Source organism: Opisthocomus hoazin, chromosome 3 (genome assembly GCF_030867145.1).
Source record: "Opisthocomus hoazin isolate bOpiHoa1 chromosome 3, bOpiHoa1.hap1, whole genome shotgun sequence".
Lineage (NCBI taxonomy): Eukaryota > Metazoa > Chordata > Aves > Opisthocomiformes > Opisthocomidae > Opisthocomus > Opisthocomus hoazin.
Window position 1 is genome coordinate 97,361,327 of NC_134416.1, and position 17,581 is coordinate 97,378,907.

The 17,581-nt window shown below is 44.4% G+C and overlaps 1 protein-coding gene across 2 annotated transcripts in view; it reads left to right on the plus strand.

Annotated features, from left to right (window-relative positions):
- The first annotated feature begins 630 nt into the window (after positions 1 to 630).
- FBXL7 (F-box and leucine rich repeat protein 7) overlaps positions 631 to 17,581 on the plus strand; it is a 197,634-nt gene continuing 180,683 nt past the window's right edge. For both annotated transcript variants that reach the window (XM_075417117.1, XM_075417116.1), the window contains exon 1: positions 631 to 702. In XM_075417117.1, the coding sequence (XP_075273232.1) occupies positions 666 to 702 (37 nt within the window). In that variant the 5' untranslated portion in view covers positions 631 to 665. The remainder of the gene's footprint in view (positions 703 to 17,581) is intronic.

Genomic DNA, 17,581 nt, shown 5'->3' on the forward strand with positions numbered 1-17,581 from the left:
CATCCTCCCTCCCTCCCGTCCGTCCGTCCGTCCGTCCGTCCGTCCATCCGTCCGTCCCCCGCTCGCTCCTCCCGGCCCGGCGGTGCTGGGCGCCGGGAGGAGGCGCCTGCCGCTAACAAAAGTCTGCGGCGGCGGCTCCTCTCTCCTCCTTCCCTTCCCTCCTTCCTTCCTTTTCTCCCTCCCCGGGCAACAAGTGGCTGGCGGCGGCTTCCCGGGGGAGGCGGCAGCAGCGGGGCCGAGAAGAGGAGGAGGAGGAGGAAGGCGGAGCGGCAACGCCGAAGCATTTGAGGAGCCCCAGCGCCGGGGGCCGTCCCGCCCGTGGATTATAACTTGGAGGCACCTCCCCTGCCCCGACACCCCGGCTGGAAACCGGAGCGGGGAAGGCGCCCCGATACATCGCATTTTTTTATTCTATCCCCTCTTCTTTTTTCTTGTTGGTTTTTGTCGTTGTTTTTTTTCTAGTTTTGTTTGGGTTGTTTTTTTTTTTTTTTGAGGGGGAAGGGAGGCTATCGGCCACGCGGAGCAAGCTGTCGGGACGTGTCGGCGTGAAAACTCCCAGGGGTTCCCCCCCCCCCTTCTCCTCTCCACCCCCCCCCCCCCCCCCCCCGCGGTAGACATGCTGCCCGGCGGGGCGGGGAGACGGCGGCGAGCATGAAGCCGGCAGGATGGGAGCCAACAATGGCAAGCAGTACGGCAGCGAGGGTGAGTTGGGGGGGGCGGGAGGAAAAGAAGGGGCTCTGGGGTAGCAGCGGGGTCTCCCCGGGTCCCGGGGAGGGGGGGGTCACCGGGTGAGAGGCGCCTCTCACCCTGTGACCCCCCCCCCCCCCCGGAACCATTACACGGCCCTCAGGCTCCCGCTGGCGCAAAAACCCTCAAAATACCCTTAATTATATTTTTAACTTTTAATAGGTGGGGAGGTAACAGCTGCCTCGGTGATGCAGGGGCTTGAGAAGGCGGAGGTAGCGGAGCGGGGGGGGGGTGGTGGCGGCAGCGTAACTTTGCTGCGAAACTTTCGGAGAGCTCTTTGTGATCCTTTTCTACTCGTCTTTCTATCCCAGGATCCTTATGTTGTGCGGTATGGTATATGACTGCTTCCTGTCTGAACAGAGGAAAAAAAATATTAACCCCGGGGAAAGGGAGGGGAGGGGGGGAGACTTAATGTTCTCCAGCTGTTATCCATAGCTTGCGCTCCTGCAATTTCGCTTCAGCGAAACTTTAGTGGGTTTTGGTTTGAGATATACAGGGCCTGATTCATCCCTGGGGAAACCTACCGGTCTCGCTGGAGTTGCATCAGGGATGGATTTCAGCTGCTTTGCTGCTGGAGCGAAGGGCTGGTGGAACAGTCAGCTGGTGTCGGGCAAGCCAACGGCAAGTACAGAAAGCTTGTCTCCCGCCGGCTAGTTTCTAAGCTTGCTTTAGCTTTTAGCTGTCTGGTATGTGTGTTGCCCTCGTAGTGTTTAGGCAGCTATATAGGATCGCTACATCCCCTTCTCCCCCTCTGGTTTTATTGTTTTCTGTTGAGGGTTTGTGGGTGGAGCGAGGGAGATGGTCCTATGGTCTGCTCGATTCTCTGGGGGTCCAGAGGGCGACTGCCAAAGAATACACCTCTCTCGAATCCAAAATATGCATGAAGATTGTGAAAAGGAAAGGGGGAAAACACCACTTCTCAAACAGATTTTGCAGGGTCATTCATTGCCAAATGAGCTCTGCTTTCAGAGGGGTGGAAGAAATCGGAAGCTTTAAGCTAAAGATTTTCTCACTGTTGTGGAGTTTCATTCATTTGATACCATTGCTAGAATAAATTCTGCATAAATGGGGTGAACCTGGAAGTTGTGATCAAAGCCTCATCGGATTCCTCCTGATAAGGGAAATCCTAGTTTGTCCCCAGAGCTGAAAAGTTCCGTGTTTATAGTTCTAGTCACCTGCAAAAAATCATATTGCCGGGGGTTGTTCAGCACGATGATAGGAAGACCTGGCTACATCCCACAGCTTTCCTGCAGGTTCAGAGTGGGGCATTACTGTTCCAGAACTACCTGATAGGAACTATGAGAAAGAGGAGGATTGGTGCAACTAGAAAATCCCTCATTAATTCACCTGTTTCCTTGATTCAGAGTGGAGTGTGGGTCCTGGGAAGGCAGACTGCATGTGGCAAACTGATCTTCGCAGTACAGCCTGTTCCCTGGGTTGAGGAATAGGTGAAATGCTGGTTTAAAAATCACAGAATCAGAGAATGTTCAGGGTTGGAAGGGACCTCTGTGGGTCATCTAGTCCAACCCCCCAGCCAAAGAAAGGTCACCTAGAGAAGGCTGCACAGGACCTTGTGCAGGCAGGTCTTGAATATCTCCAGAGAAGGAGACTCCACAACCTCCCTGGCCAGCCTGTTCCAGTGCTCTGTCACCCTCAGAGGGAAGAAGTTCTTCCTCATGTTCAGACGGAACTTCCTCTGCTTCAGTTTGTGCCCATTGCCCCTTGTCCTGTCGCTGGGCACCACTGAAAAGAGTTTGGCCCCATCCTCCTGACACCCACCCTTCAGATATTTATAGGCATTTAGAAGATCCCCTCTCAGCCTTGTCTTCTTCAGGCTGAGCAAGCCCAGCTCCCTCAGCCTTTCCTCATAGGAGAGTTGCTCCAGTCCCCTCACCATCCTTGTAGCCCTCTGCTGGACTCTCTCCAGTAGCTCTTCATCTTTCTTGAACTGGGGAGCCAGAACTGGACAGAGTACTCCAGATGGGGCCTCACTAGGGCAGAGTAGAGGGGAAGGAGAACCTCCCTCAACCTGTGGCCACACTCCTCGTAATGCATCCCAGGATCCCGCTGGCCTTCTTGACAGCCAGGCTGGCTCATGGTATAAAAATAAACAAATAAAATAAAACAAATAAACAAATAAAAAAAAAAATATCCCCAAGCCCCATGGTCAAAAGTGTGATCTTTCAGTTTAGGTAACTTGTCCCATGCCTCATCATCATCATTAGCATGCTCGCAGGTATGAGTTTGCTGGCAGCTTCTGTGCATCGTCAATTGCTGTGAAACTTGTAGAAGCTCTTGTTTGCTGCTTGCTTTCTGTGTCATTCAGAGGAGAACAAATCTACACCTGACAAAGAGAGGCCTTATTTCCATAGGCTACTGGGGCTTTTGGTGCCTTTGGCAACTGAACTGCTTAATTACTGTAAAAAAAAAAAAAAAAAAAAAGTTGCTTTTTAGCAGGTTGTGATGGTGATACCAGGTGTAGGGGCAGCACTCTGAGGAAACACCCAGAGCTCTGTGCTCTACGAGCAACGTAAATATCTGGGTTGAAGTTTGTAGAGTGGCATTGGTGGTTAGGAAAGTGGTACGTGTTTCTCAGAATAGCGGGCTTTGTAGGCTAACGTTGTACCATGGATGGAGAAAAGCACCTTTGTTAGCCAGTTCTTGAATGCTGTTTTCTCATTTGCTGCTGGCTCGTATCTTAGGTGAGATTTCAGAAAGGTGATGCAAATTATTTTGAAAATGGCTGTTGTTTTCCATGTAGCATTTTCATCTGTTGGGGAAACTGTTGAACATCAGAAGTTTGCCTGAATTTTTTCTCATCTCAAAGCTGAAGAGACACATTAGGGGGAGGATAACTCCTGGTCAGAATATCACTTCTCAAACACTAGATAACAATCCATGCAATACTGCTTTTCTAGTATTAAAGGTTACGGGTTTGTGTGCTTATCAGTATTAGTTTTTCAGAATTCACATATATACTGTAATAATCTCAGGCAGCTGTCCTAAGAGTTTGTGACTAATCACATAAACTACACTGTACTGCCTTTTTCACTTATTTTTTTGGCTTGTCCAAGGGTTTACTGAATAGAATTGTAATGGAAGCTACAACTGGCATGTTAAGACAGATGGGAGACTTAGATGTTTCGGGAGTCTAAAGCAGTTTGTTGTCAGTGTCTGAAGAATAATTCCTGGCACCTTTGAGTATATCTGTTTTCCACAAATTTATTTTTCTAAGACAGGCTGAAACTTGCTCTGAACAAAGCTTAAATGTGAATAAAATCTCTTCACTTAAAATTCTTGTCATGCAGATGGGATATGAACACAACATTCATTTAAAAAAAATAATTATTACATATCAAATTTTGTCTACAGGAGTTTCTCTGGTTTTAAAAATAAATTGTTAAACACAAATTTATTTTCCTGGTTTTCATTTAGTCTTTTAAAATGTTTCTGTAAGGGAGATGGTTTTTGAAAGCTTATTTATCTAGAAAAATATGGAGCTTGAGATTTCAGGCTTATCATAGTGTGCAGTAGATCCTGACTGAAGTGTTGGAGCTTGAAGTTAGTCTTTCTGGATGTGTTCCAGAAGTCATGTTTGAATAGCATGACTGAAGCTAATAGATTACTGGAACAAGAAATCCATTTGATCATGGAGCAGTTCTTGTAAGGCTTGTACCTATGTAGTGGACATATATTGTCTGTTGCCTTAGCAAGAGTGCTTATTGTCCTTCCCTTTCTTGCCTTAGGGAGAAATCATTCACCTTTCTGTCATTGATGTAGTACTTTGCTTGATTTTTAGAAAAGAGGAGGAATGCCTATGCCATGTCTGATAGCAGAAGGAGCAGCCTATTGTAGAAGCTGTCCAAAAATCAGGTTTTTTTGTTTGAGGACCTTTGTTAAAATGTATTGCTGAAAAGAACTGCAGCTGACCAAATAAAACATGCTTTGTCCTCAGACATGAGGAGGCTGAGTTGCAGTGTGTCACCCTTTAACTATTGCTGAGTTGGTTGGACACCTAGGCAGTTGCCGACGGTACTTTGCTGCACACCACTTCTGTAACGGTTCTGCGCAGAACAACCTCGTGTGTGCTGGCCACGAGGCGAAGTGGGTGCTGTCTCCAGGGCCTGCTGTTGGAGAGGGAGCAGCTGACATCTCCCTGCTGCTTCTGGCAAAAGGTGGCTGAACGTTCTCCCTCTCACGACGCGAGATGATTTTGCACCCACGAACGGAGGACTTGGGAACCACAGGCTTCAGTTTTATAAGGAAATTGGCTTTGTGGCATGACCTGGAGGAGCAACCTGTGTTCTTCAGTATGAAAGGAAGCTGTGGCATTGAGGTGGAATGGCTGCTTTGCAAAACAACCATAACTTTTCAACATTTGTCTTCGTCCCAAGAGACTTCATTAAATTGTGAGATCTGAGAACCAGTTAAATTTGAGACCAGCTAAACAACAGTACAACATTTTGACAATACCAACTTTCAGACCTAAAGAAGACATGTCATTTTAATGAGTCAACTGTCCGGGTTTCTGCACTTGTTGATAAAACTTCCTTTGGGTATCTCCTGCACCTTCTCCTTCCAGAAGATGGTCTAGAGAGGGTTGGTGACAGTGTGCAGCAGCTCCGGTTGATCAGCTAAAATGTGTCATGAAAGACTTGGTATGACACAGGAGACTGGTGCCGTGGAGAACAGAGGATGGTGAGGGAGAAACAGGTGAAATGGCAACTTCGGCAAGGAAAAGAACATCTTTCCTGAATCAGAAGCCTTGCTGACAAACTATTTTTTTTTTTTTTAATCTGAATATTTCATTAGGAAAGATTTAAATGGAAAGTCTTTGGGAATAACTAACTCGGCTCTGGTTTCGAACACATTCTGTCTCCAAACTTTGATTTGTAGCATTTTCTATTCATGAACCACTTAGAGGGAGAAATCCTGTGTAGATACCACAGTCCTGCTAGTGTCAGTGCCAGTGCAGACACCTGCCTGTGTCATGGGATACAGTCACCACAAAGCACAGGCAACACAGTTCGCGAAGGTGGCTTTAACTGTGATGATGTGTGAGCAGGTGTACGGTAGCTGAAGCTTTCTAGGGACTGCCAGCACATAGCACTGTGGTGAAATAGGTCAGTCTGTGTTCGTTATCAAACAGGTTACTCTCAAGTCCCTCCCTTCAGCAGGGGGAAATGGCTAAGGTCTGCTTTACAGACCTAAGATTTCATACTTGTGTCCTCTCTCTTGAAGTTGCTGTAGGGCACCAACTCCTTGTGAATGCTACCTTTGATTTCAAACTAGATGTCTGTTAATCCAGTGATGGTGAATGTTCCGATGCATCAGACATTGTGTACGGAGATCTTTTAGTTGTGAAAGTTTTATTAGTTCAGGACTTACAGATTTTCACATCTGTGACGGCTGGTTTCCTCACAAAGTGCTGGTAGATTAAGAAGTGCTTGTTAGGTGTGAAAAGCAGTATAACGTGCTTGCAGTAGAGAAGTGGTATTAGTGATAGGTAAGCTATTTTGTTTAAAGGGTTGAATTGGAATAATTCATCAACAGTTTATACTGGTTGTTAGAATCTGTGGAGCCTCACAGAATACTCTAATGAGTATAAGGAAATGGGAATGACAGTGAGTTACCCTTTATAGGATTAATTACAAAATCATGGTACTCCCCTCTGTCCCTCAAGGTATCTTCTCTGTGCACTACATCTTCAACAGCTAGGGCAGTTTTTGATTCCGTTTTATTTTGTTTTGTTTTTTCCCTGCCCTATGAGATTTCCAGAATCAAGTGAAGAGTCTCATCAAGTTAGGTGCTAAATGGCTCTTAGGTTGTGCACATTATTCCTGCTTTGTTTTGATGTCTGAGCTGCGTTTACACATTACTATCTGATGTGTTAATTGTGAAATTTAGCATATAGTTTTTACTGCTGTCTTTACTGTTCTGATCCTTTCCCAGGCAATCTGTAGAGATACTGTATCTTGCTGGTTTTGGAGAAGTCCTTTTTATATTTTTTATTTCTTTTTTTTTCCCTAGTTTGGCTAGTCTCCTCTTACACACCTCCCCAGTGCGTAATTGCTGCAATTGAACCTTGACACCCTCCATAGGGCTACTGTAAATATTATGGTGCTGCTCAATGGCACTTTCTGTGTTGTGCTTACTTACGTGGTGGTGTTCTGTTTTCTGCTGCTTGGTCAGGGTTGGTTCTTGGGTTTTGCCTTTAGCTGGGTTTCAGTCTGCTGTGTTCGGGGAGTTGAGATTTGCCTGTTAACACTAAGATTTAGACTGAAAAGATAGCAACATTCGAAGTGTCAATCCTTCAAGCAATGTTGATTTTGAAAGTGAATTTGCCCTCTGACAGTGGCCAACTGCTGCTACTCAAAAGTAACCTTCATATATGTTCCTTACTATTTTCTTCTTTTTTTTTTTTTTTTTTGGTAAATGTAACTTTCTGCTGAGTGATGCAAAAGGATTGTGTGTGTGTTTACTCAGTTTGTCTCCAAAAAGTAAATTTAGTCTAAGCTCAGTGCTTATGTTGCTGCTTGTTTTCCAGATCACATGTCAGGGGCAGGAGGAGGGTTGGGTACAGCACTTCACCGAGCTGCTGTGCTGCTTTCAGTTTCTCATAACATAGTATTTTCTTTCTTTAAAAAAAAAACCAAAACCTGGCTGTGTGTGTACACGGTCATGTGTGTTTATATACACACGCATAAAGTAACATATTTGGGGGGTATTTAGGCTTAAAAAGTTGCTAATATTATCTGTAGCTTTCTAGAAAGAAACTTCATGACTCATATGTATATTATTTCATATGATGTTACTAATTTCCTAAAATGCTTCTGGGGGAAGGTAGGGCATTTTTTATTTCATTATTGCTTTGTTAATAGATATAAGCTAACGAATTGTACTCCAAGGAATTATCTTTGGCTTGGGTGGTTGCTTCAGCCCAGTGCAAAAGTAACTGGATGCTCCTTCTTTTGTACCTTTTATCAAAAAAAAGAAGTTAACTGGGTGCCAGTCAGAGGCCTAGACAAACTTTTTTGCTGGAGGTGTGTGATGTGGAAAGGTGCTGGCGCACCCCTCTCGGCTCAGGTAGTAGGAGTCTGGGACTCAGACATCCTAGGTCTGGTTCCACCCGCTCCCCACAGGCAGGGAAGGAAATGAGATTGCTGTGGTAACTTTCCTAAACTGAAACCGTGTTTTTGTTTTCCTGAAAGAAAAGCTGTCTGCCAACCCAGACTCATAAAATCCAAGCTGAAGTTGATACTGTATCGTTCCTTGCGGGAAAACATCAACATGTATTCAGCATTGGCTACACGTTTTCACTCTAAATCCCTGCGCCAAAAATCTCCTCCGAGAACCTCGTTTCCTGGCGCTTCCAGTCCTTTGGCGACTTGTGGATTCTTCACTCCTGTGAAGAATTCCTAACTAGGAATTGGTTTGCTGCTTTGTGGGCCTGGTTTGTGTCAGGGAAGTGATTGGCAGAAGGCAGTGGAGGACATTTGAAGGCTGAAATGCACAAGCAGTTTATTGCTGCTCTTTGTTTTCTAGTCAGCTGTGTTCGCATTCTTTAACGCAGGACGTGTGCTTTGCCAAAGTAGGGCAACTATTTCATTAAGGAGTAAAACCCTTCAAAACTGGAAAAATGGGTGGTGGGCTGCTGGTAGAATGTGTTCCTTTTTCATAAGGAAAAGAAATATGCAACATTTTCTAGGAATATAGGTGTACAACTTGCGATTGGATAGACATGCTGTGAGACTTTGTTACTCAGGTAGCATTTAGATGGAGTACTAGTAGTGTGGCTGTAGCTGACCTCAGGGAAAAGCTGTTAGTTATGTCTGATCATACCCCACGCTTTAGTTCCCAAGTCTAGCTGTGTGCCTTTTAGCACAGACATCACATTAAGGACAGTTTTATGTGAGACCTCCTTAGAGGATTTGAAGCATTGGGGAGGTGCTGTCATCTTGATGTTGAGCTGTAGGTCATTAGAAAAATCCCCTTTCCCTAGATCGCACCTCTTACTTGCTTGCCACTGTGGTGTCTGTATTGGTAGATGTCCCTTCGTACAGAAGGAGAACTCAGCAGGGACCATGGCCGCTGTTCTCAAGAAACCAGTAAGGTCTGTGTGTTGATCAGAGTAAGGGTCTTTACTTCAAGAAGCTGTAAGGCAGAAACAAACAGGACTAAATTGTGCTGATCAGAGAAATGTTCTTATATACTTTATGTACAGAGGTGTGAAGAAATGTTGTTATGATTGTGCTATGTAGACTGAGCTGTAGGAAAGCCTTGGAATATCCTGGAGAGGTGGTAGATGCCCCATCCCTGGGAATGTTCCAGGTCAGGTTGAATGGGGCTCTGAGCAACGCGATCTAGTTGAAGAAGTCTTTGCTCATTGCAGGGAGTTGGACTAGATGACCTTTACAGGTCCCTTCCAATCCAAGCTATTCTACGATTCTATGATAATATGCACAGTTTCAAGTACTGCCTTAAACGAAAGGCTGGAGTTGGCTGTGTTTGAACAGGTATTTAAGGAAAAGACTCCAACTCTGTGCCAGTATCCAAACTCAATAAAAGTAATTTCTTGTCAAAGTAGGTCTCTTCACCCTTTACACTTGTGTGACCTCTGCCTTAAACAAGTAAATGGGGAAAAAATTGCTGGGTGTGATTTTTCTTCCTTTTTTTTTCTTTTTTTGGTATGTGTATGCATTTCTCCCACCCCACCAAGTTGAAATTCTTGTTGTAACAATCTGTGTGCACATAAATGGATGTTTAACACGCATGTGTGCATAGATTTGAACTAAGTAATTATTATAGGGATCTACATGGTATTGGGAATGGTTTCTGTGCTCAAGAGCAGTGTTTGAAAATGCAACTGCAGGTTTCATTTATATGCATGAGCTTTTAAACTGAAGAATCTGTAATGGTATATCAGTTATTGCTCTGCTTATAGTGTGTCTTTGCTTAGTGGGAAGGGTTTGTTTTCTAACCCACTGTTTCCAGAATTGACATATGAAAATGCATGACATATAGCAACTTGCCTTCAGAAACAGGTGGCATGGCAACTCTCCTGAGCTGGAGTCACCCAGTTACACTTCTGTGGCCATCATATCCTTGCTTTAGTAGTGTGCATGGCAGTGCAGTGCTTAACCTGGAGCTCTGTATTCCAGGCAGGCTGTGGTAGTGAGCCCTTCCAAAGACCCTTCTTGGAGTAAAGGGGGAAACAGGAAGCTTCCTTTCATGCCCGTGTTTTGAATCAGGAAATTCCTGTCCACAATACGTAAATTTTGTCGTACCAGCATCTTAAAATGTGACACTTTTCTTTCGCGGGGACTTGTGTACCAATGTGTGTAATAGCTGCAGGAATACTGTAACGAAGTCTTCTCAAACAGCAAACAAACTTGGAGGAAGGTGGTTTTAATGCTCTTTTCAGCGGATCTGTTTTCAAAATTATCTTCCTCTTTCATTCTCTGTTTCTGTAAAAGCACTAGTGAAATTTGCAGATGATATTATAAAAGGAGCAGTTATGAGGTCAGATGTCTTTTTGTTTGTTTTAAGAAAGACAAGAAAAAGGAGAAGCCAGAAACACTGCCATAATATCAATGATAGTTAGCTAGGGGAAGAACCCCTTGTGATGAAGTCACGCAGAGTTGTTTGACAGTGAAAGGAGAATTTGGGTCAAGTCTAGCTGTCGCATTACAATGTAATCTTGTCAGTTCGTGGGGAGCCCAGTCGTTTATTGCAGTTATGGCTGCATATATTGTGGAGAAGCAGGCCGTCTATTTAAGGCTCTGATATTACTTTGTTGCCAGATTGCACACGATTCTTTTTCTGTGTGAGTGTGACTGCATGGGACAGAGAAACTTGGAGGTTTTTATTCTTGAATTGTGTAATAAATACTTAAAGAACTGGTGTTTCATTTAAATCTTATCCTTGAGAGATAGTCAAGCTATTGTGGGAACTGATGAACCAAAAGTGTGAGTATTTGAGAGTTTCTTACTGTGCTTGTGGCTCTTATCATGAAATATGTGGTTGTTTTGTTGTTAGCTCAATGATGTTAGTACTTGGCCTAGCTCACCGCTGGAGTGCAAGAAAAAAGACAACAGCTGGTCACCAACAGAAGTACTGAACAGATAATCTTTTCTGTAATACCTAGTGAAACGTTTCTATTTTCCATATTCCATTTGCCTTTTCTCTGACAGTTTATAAGGAAGTTGCTTGTGACAGCAACTGTTTTGTTTTTTTTTTTTAACTAAGATGATGGAAACAATAAGCTATTGCTGAAATATGTGGTGAAAATTGTTGATGTTATACTACTACGACTCATGCTTTTAGAATTTTTGAAACCTTAGGATTTACTAAAAGATGTATAAATAAAAGCCTCAGAGCAGGAGGATCTCAGTTCCACTCAGCCATGCTAGCATTAAGTTGAAACTAACAATATGCTCTTGTAAGTCAAGAAGATCTAGTAGCTGACCTTCCTCCTTGAGTTCATATTTGATTGTACTCTTTTGTAGCCAACAGGCTGGAAGACCCTCATCTGTTTTTAGCAGGGTTTGAGAACATAGGTGCTCTTACTGTAGAGCCTCTTGCTGAGGAATTGCACTCCTGCTCTGCAATACTAGACTGCCAGTGGAGATCAGTACAGGCAGTAAAATTCCATCAGGGCATTTTCCAGTCAACTCCTGGCCATATCTCAGTATCTATTTTAGAGTCTGAAGTATACAAATTCACAGGTTGGAAGTGACATCTCTGGAGATGTCTCAAAACAGTCAATTAGAGAAGGTTTCCCAGAACCATGTGCAGTCAGATTTTTGACCACCTCCAAAGACAGAGACATTACAACATCCCTGGGCAGCCTGTTCCAGTGCTCAGTCACCTGTAGATTTAAGGAAAAAAAAATATGGATGCTTTATTATTTTTAAATAGAAGTGCGTGTATTTTAACTTGTGCCCATTCCCTCTCGTCTGTGGACTGGCTGTCACTGAGAAAAGTCTGGTTCTGATTTCTTTACTCCCCTTTCTGCCCCCTCCAAGTATTTATACACATTGATGAGATTACTCCTCGAGCCTTCTCTTCTCCAGGGCAAACTGTCCCAGCTCTCTAAGCCTCTCCTTGTGTGTCAGGTGCTCCAATCCCTTTGTCATCTTTATGGCTTCTTACTGGACTCTCTGTGGTACGTCCATGCCTCTCTTGCACTGAGGAGCCTGGACCTGGAGCCAGCACTCCAGAAGCAGCCTCACCAGTGCTGAGTAGAGGGCGAGTAACAACTCTTTCGATCTGCTAGGAATGCTTCCTGACAGCGATGCGGGCTGGGATACAGTTGGCCTTCTTTGCTGCAAGGGCATACTGCTGGCTCATGTTCAACTTGATGTCCACCAGAACCCCTGGATCCTTTTATGCCAAGGTGCTTTCCAGCTGGTTATACCTCCCCAGGTGCAGGACTCTGCATTTCCTTTTGCTTAACTATCTTCCTGAGGTGGTTCTTGGCTCATTTGTCATCTTATCGAGGTTCATCTGAATGGCAGCAACCACTTGGTGTATCAGCCACTCCTCCCAGTTTTGCATCATCTTTGAACCTGTTGAGAGTGCACACTGTCCCATCATCCAGGTCACCACTAGTGATGGGGCTCCAGGTGCACTTCATGCTGCTGATCAGAACTATTTGAGCCTGACAGGTTAGTCAGTCTTCAGTTTGTCTCGCTGTCCATTTAGCTAGTCTGTACTTCATCAGTTTGTCTATGAAGGTGCTATGGGAAACAGAGTTGGCAAGTCTTACTGAAGTCAGGATAAACCATATCTGTTGTACTCCCCTCATCCACTGAGTCGGTCATTTCATTGTTGACGTCTGTTAGGTTGGTCAGGCATGACTGCTACTTAGAAATCCACACTGATTACTCCCAATCACCTTGTGGGGTTGGAGATGTTTTCCAAGAAGCTCTGTTTCTTTTCCTGCATTGAGGTAAGGCTGATCAGCCTGTTGCTCCCTAGACTGCCCTCGCTGCCCTTCTTGAAGAAAGGGGTGACTTTTTGCTTTTGTCCAGTCCTCTAGAACCTCTTCTGATTGCCATGACCTTTCTAAGATCACAGAATCACAGAATGGTAGGGGTTGGAAGGGACATCTGAGGATCACCTAGTCCACCCCCCCTGCCAAGTCAGGGTCACCTAAAGCAGGATGCACAGGACCATGTCCAGGCAGGTTTTGAATATCTCCAGAGAAGGACAATCCACAACCTCTCTGGGCAGCCTGTTCCAGTGCTCCGTCACCCTCAGAGTGAAGAAGTTCTTCCTCGTGTTCAGCTGTAACTTCCTGTGCTTCAGTTTGTGCCCATTGCCCCTTGTCCTTTCACTGGGTAGCACTGAAAAGAGTCTGTCCCCATCCTCTTGACACCCTCCATTCAGATAGTTACAAGCATTAATAAGATCCCCTCTCGGTCTTCTCTTCAGGCTAAACAAGCCCAGCTCCCTCAGCCTTTCCTCACAGGAGAGATGTTCCAGTCCCCTAATCATCTTCACAGACCTCCGCTGCACTCTTTCCAGTAGTTACTTGTCTTTCGTGCACTGGGGAGCCCAGAACTCCAGATGGGGTCTCACTAGGGCAGAGTAGAGGCGGAGGAGAACCTCCCTCGACCTGCTGGCCGCACTCTTCTTAACACACCCCAGGATCCCATTGGCCTTCTTGGCAATAAGGGCACACTGGTGGCTCATAGTCAGCTTGTCATCCACCAGGACACTTAGGTCCCTCTCCACAGAGCTGCTCTCCAGCAGCTCTGCCCCGAGCCTGTACTGGTGCATGGGATTGTTCCTCCCTAAGTGCAGGACCCCACACCTGGCCTTGTTGAACGTTATCAGGTTCCTCTCTGCACCCAACTCTCCAGCCTATCCAGGTCTTGCTGAATGGCAGCACAGCCTTCTGGTGTATCAGCCAGTCCTCCCAGTTTTGTGTCATCAGCAAACCTGCTGAGGGTACACTCTGTCCCTTCATCCAGGTCTTTGATGAAGAAGTTGAACAAGACTGGGCCCAGTACTGACCCCTGAGGGATACCACTAGCTACAGGCCTCCAACTAGACTCAGTGCTGCTGATGACAACCCTCTGAGCTCTGCCATTCAGCCAGTTCTCAATCCACCTCACTGTCCACTCATGCAGCCCACACTTCCTGAGCTTCCCTATGAGCATGTTGTGGGAGACAGTGTCAAAAGCCTTGCTGAAGTCGAGGTAGACAACATCCATTGCTCTCCGCTCATCTACCCAGACAGTCATGCCATCATAGAAGGCTATCAGATTGGTCAAGCATGATTTCCCCTCGATGTATCCATGTTGACTACTCCTGATAACCTTCTGTTCCTCCACTTGCTTGATGATGACCTCCAGCATGAACTGCTCCATCATCTTTCCAGGGATGGAGGTGAGGCTGACTGGCCTGTAGTTCCCTGGGTCCTCCTTCTTGTCCTTTTTGAAGATTGGCGTGACATTGGCTTTCCTCCAGTATTCAGGCACCTCTCCTGTCCTCCAGGACCTCTCAAAGATGATGGAGAGTGGCTCAGCAATGACATCTGCCAGCTCCCTCAGCACTCATGGGTGCATTCCATTGGGGCCCATGGATTTGTGGGTGTCAATCTTCCTTTAACGATCTCTCGCCAGATCCTCCTTGACCAAGGGAAGGTCTTCCTTTCTCCAGGCTTCCTCTCTTACCTCCATAATCTCTTACCTCAAGGAAATTGTGAGTGACCTTGCAATGGTATTGGCCACTTAGCCCTCAGAAGGGCATCCCATCAGGTCTTGTGGAATTGTCTGTTCAGTTTGTATAAATGTTCCTAACTTGATCCTCCTGTAAGTCTGCTGATTACTTCTGTTTACAAAAGGTACTACCAGGCTTTCAGAAACAATAGAGTTCAACTGTAGCAAGTTCTGGCAAGTGTTAAGGCTGTCTTACAGTAGCTGAGTATCTCTAAACAATGCTCTGTAAACTTATGTCTATAGCTGGTTTGGAGTTTTTCAGCTATAATTTATTTTTACCTTGTATTATTAAGGTTAAAAAAAAAAGTTTTCTTTTCCACTGTATGAAGCAAGTCCCTTTTTCTCAATGACTAGGTTTCCTCTTGGCGGAGAACAGATAAAATTGAAGAATTCTCCTAGGAGTTGTGGTGGTAGAATCTGGCTTTTTTTTTTTTTTTCTTTTTTTCTCTTTGTTGCTGTTTCTGGCAGCGTAAATGGTCTGTGCTTTTATGAACAGTTTCTTCAACGGAGTTTTCTTGTTTTAGAATGAAAAGCTAGCCCAGGTTCACATGTTTTTGCTCTTCTAGAAAATGAAGATTGTTGCTTTAACTAATGAAGTTATATTTGTATTAATTATGGTAGGAAGTGATTTCTGCAATTTTCAAGCTGGTGTAGCCACGACTGGTAAATATGATTGACAGTAGTCCATTTTCTTCTGGTGTAAAGATTTGCTTCTTTTCACATATTCTAGAACTGGATAAAAAAGGATTTAAATCCCTCATTTTAATTATGGTGCAAGGAGTAGGTTACTCTTCAAGTTTAGAAGCAAGAGCTTATTTTTCATAAGTGAAATAATTAAATAGGATTGTCTTAAATTTCCTTCTGAAAACAAAAAACAATCACTACCAGACAGCATGCTTAATTTTTAATGTTCTAAAGTGCTAGTAGATCCTTCTCAGTTTAGAATCTTCTATTTAAAGCTAAACTAAAGCCACATACAACACAATGTGGTTTGGGTGTTGCTAAGTGTTACACTATCTGGCAATGGAATCTACATTTTGGTTTTAGTACCAAAAAGCTACGTTTATGTTAATTCATCTGTTAAGATTGTCTATTCCTTAAACATTTATTCTGTGTGGGAGAGGGGGTAACTTTCTAGCAAGATGGAAGGTTAAATGCCCTATGACATAGTCAGGCCTATGAAAGATATTGGGATCAGAACTATATCCACAGTGTCTGAATTAAAATGTTCAAACACAAAAGATTTTAGGGGTCACTTTTTAAAAGAGGTTTTCTTTCCATTTGTGTGTATAGACTATACAGCATAGTCCGATATGAAGTTTTCTTTGGCACTCATTAGACATGAGCAGAATATTTTGCTAATGCCTTCATTCCTCTTGGGAAATTATTGCTTTTTATTCCCCTGCGGGTGTACCAATTGTTGCACTGCGTGGTTGTCTTTATGGAGAAACAGGAATGCTTGTTGTGGGTATTTATTTCTCTTGCCAGGAACTGCTGGAACAAAGGTGAATGTGAGACTTCCTCTCCCTCAAACAATTACTAATTTTTCCCACTTTGAGTCTGGTTTCAAGAGGCTGCATGTGCGAGAGCTTTTCTCATATCTGAGAAATTATCCAGCTGTGAATGGGCTTACAGTTTATCAAGAGGTAACACAGTAACTGGGGGTAAGCGAAAGGGTTAGTCTCTGTTTGGTTGTCCAGGAATTTATTGATTGTATTATGATTTAGGGCTTTGGTGACATCATTTGCTTCTCACTGTGAAAGTAGATAGTATGTTAAGCTCTATTTATGACTTTGAAAGCTGAACTGGAATAAGGGTCCAGCATCTTAAAAACTGTGTATGTTTCTCTAGTTTGTGGGTCAGGTAACGAGGTGGAATTGAACCACCTATTGCTCACCTTTTTTGAGTACAGGAAGAGAAGTTGGCAGGACAAGTTGGACACAAGCGAATGTTGCAGACTGATTCCTTTCTGGCTTTCCTGCTGTCATTTTGCCAGCCCTTGTTTTCTGTAGCAAATACACTCATGCCTGTCTGTGGATAAGATCTCCTCCTGCTCTCCCCCTCTCCATGTCCTTCACTGAGGTGTAGGATTTCTTCATTAAGTCCCCTACATGAGCAAAAACATTCCTAGAAAGTGAAGTTTGGCTTCCACAGGATTAGAATCTAAACCAGAACAAGTCTAGTCAGACGCAGGAGCCTTTCGCGCAGCAGAACTGGCTGTTAGTGGTTGTGCGGTTTGTCTGTTTGTGCCTTTGAAGCACCAGTTAATCCCATCCGTGTTTTCCTCAGCTTTTTTCTTAACTGAGGTATCGGCACTTGTGGGAGGTAGGACACAATGTCTGGTCTTTTTGTGAATTAAGTCATACTGATAACTGCCTTGTTTCTAACGCTAGCCATCCATGGGTCTGAGGAAATGTAAGACAAATTGTGCAGGATTCTGAAAACTGAAGAGGTATTTTCGAGCCAAGGCCAGGTCTCTAACTATGCACTTGAGAGAAAAAGAATCCTCACACAATCTTGCTTTAACTCTGTACATGCTGGCTTATGGGTAGCAAGTGGAGTGTGGATAAAATCCCTGTGTGACCAGTGGAACTCATTCTTCTAAGTTTTTCTTTGTTAGTTGAACAAATTCTGTGTTTACCAAGGGCTGAAGGTGGTGGTACTTGGCCACTGGACAGCCCTGTGAAGAGAGCCCTCAAGTCTGCTGGCTCATACCCAAAAGCAACTATTCTGTACAAGAGGAGTCCTTTATCTCACGGTGTAAATTCTTCCAGTAGGTAGCGTTGTCTAGAAGTAACAAACACAGTCTAGTACAAAAACTCTCTGCAATGAGTAGGATAGACCAAGCTCACCTATCGGTAAGTAGTCAACCAGCCCTGTAGTCCTAGATGGTTGATGAGGGAGCCTGTTTTAAGTACCCAGGTAGTGAAGGGCAGGGTGGGAAAGAGGGTGCTGTCTCTGGAGTTCCTCAGTCTTTCGTGCAAAACCTTAACTTGTAGGCAGCTTGACTGCTCTTAAACAAGTGTACTGTGTTTTATTTTCAGTTCAGTATGACAAATGTGCTTTTGGTCTTTGTCTTTGTAACCTGTAGCAGTCTTAGTGGT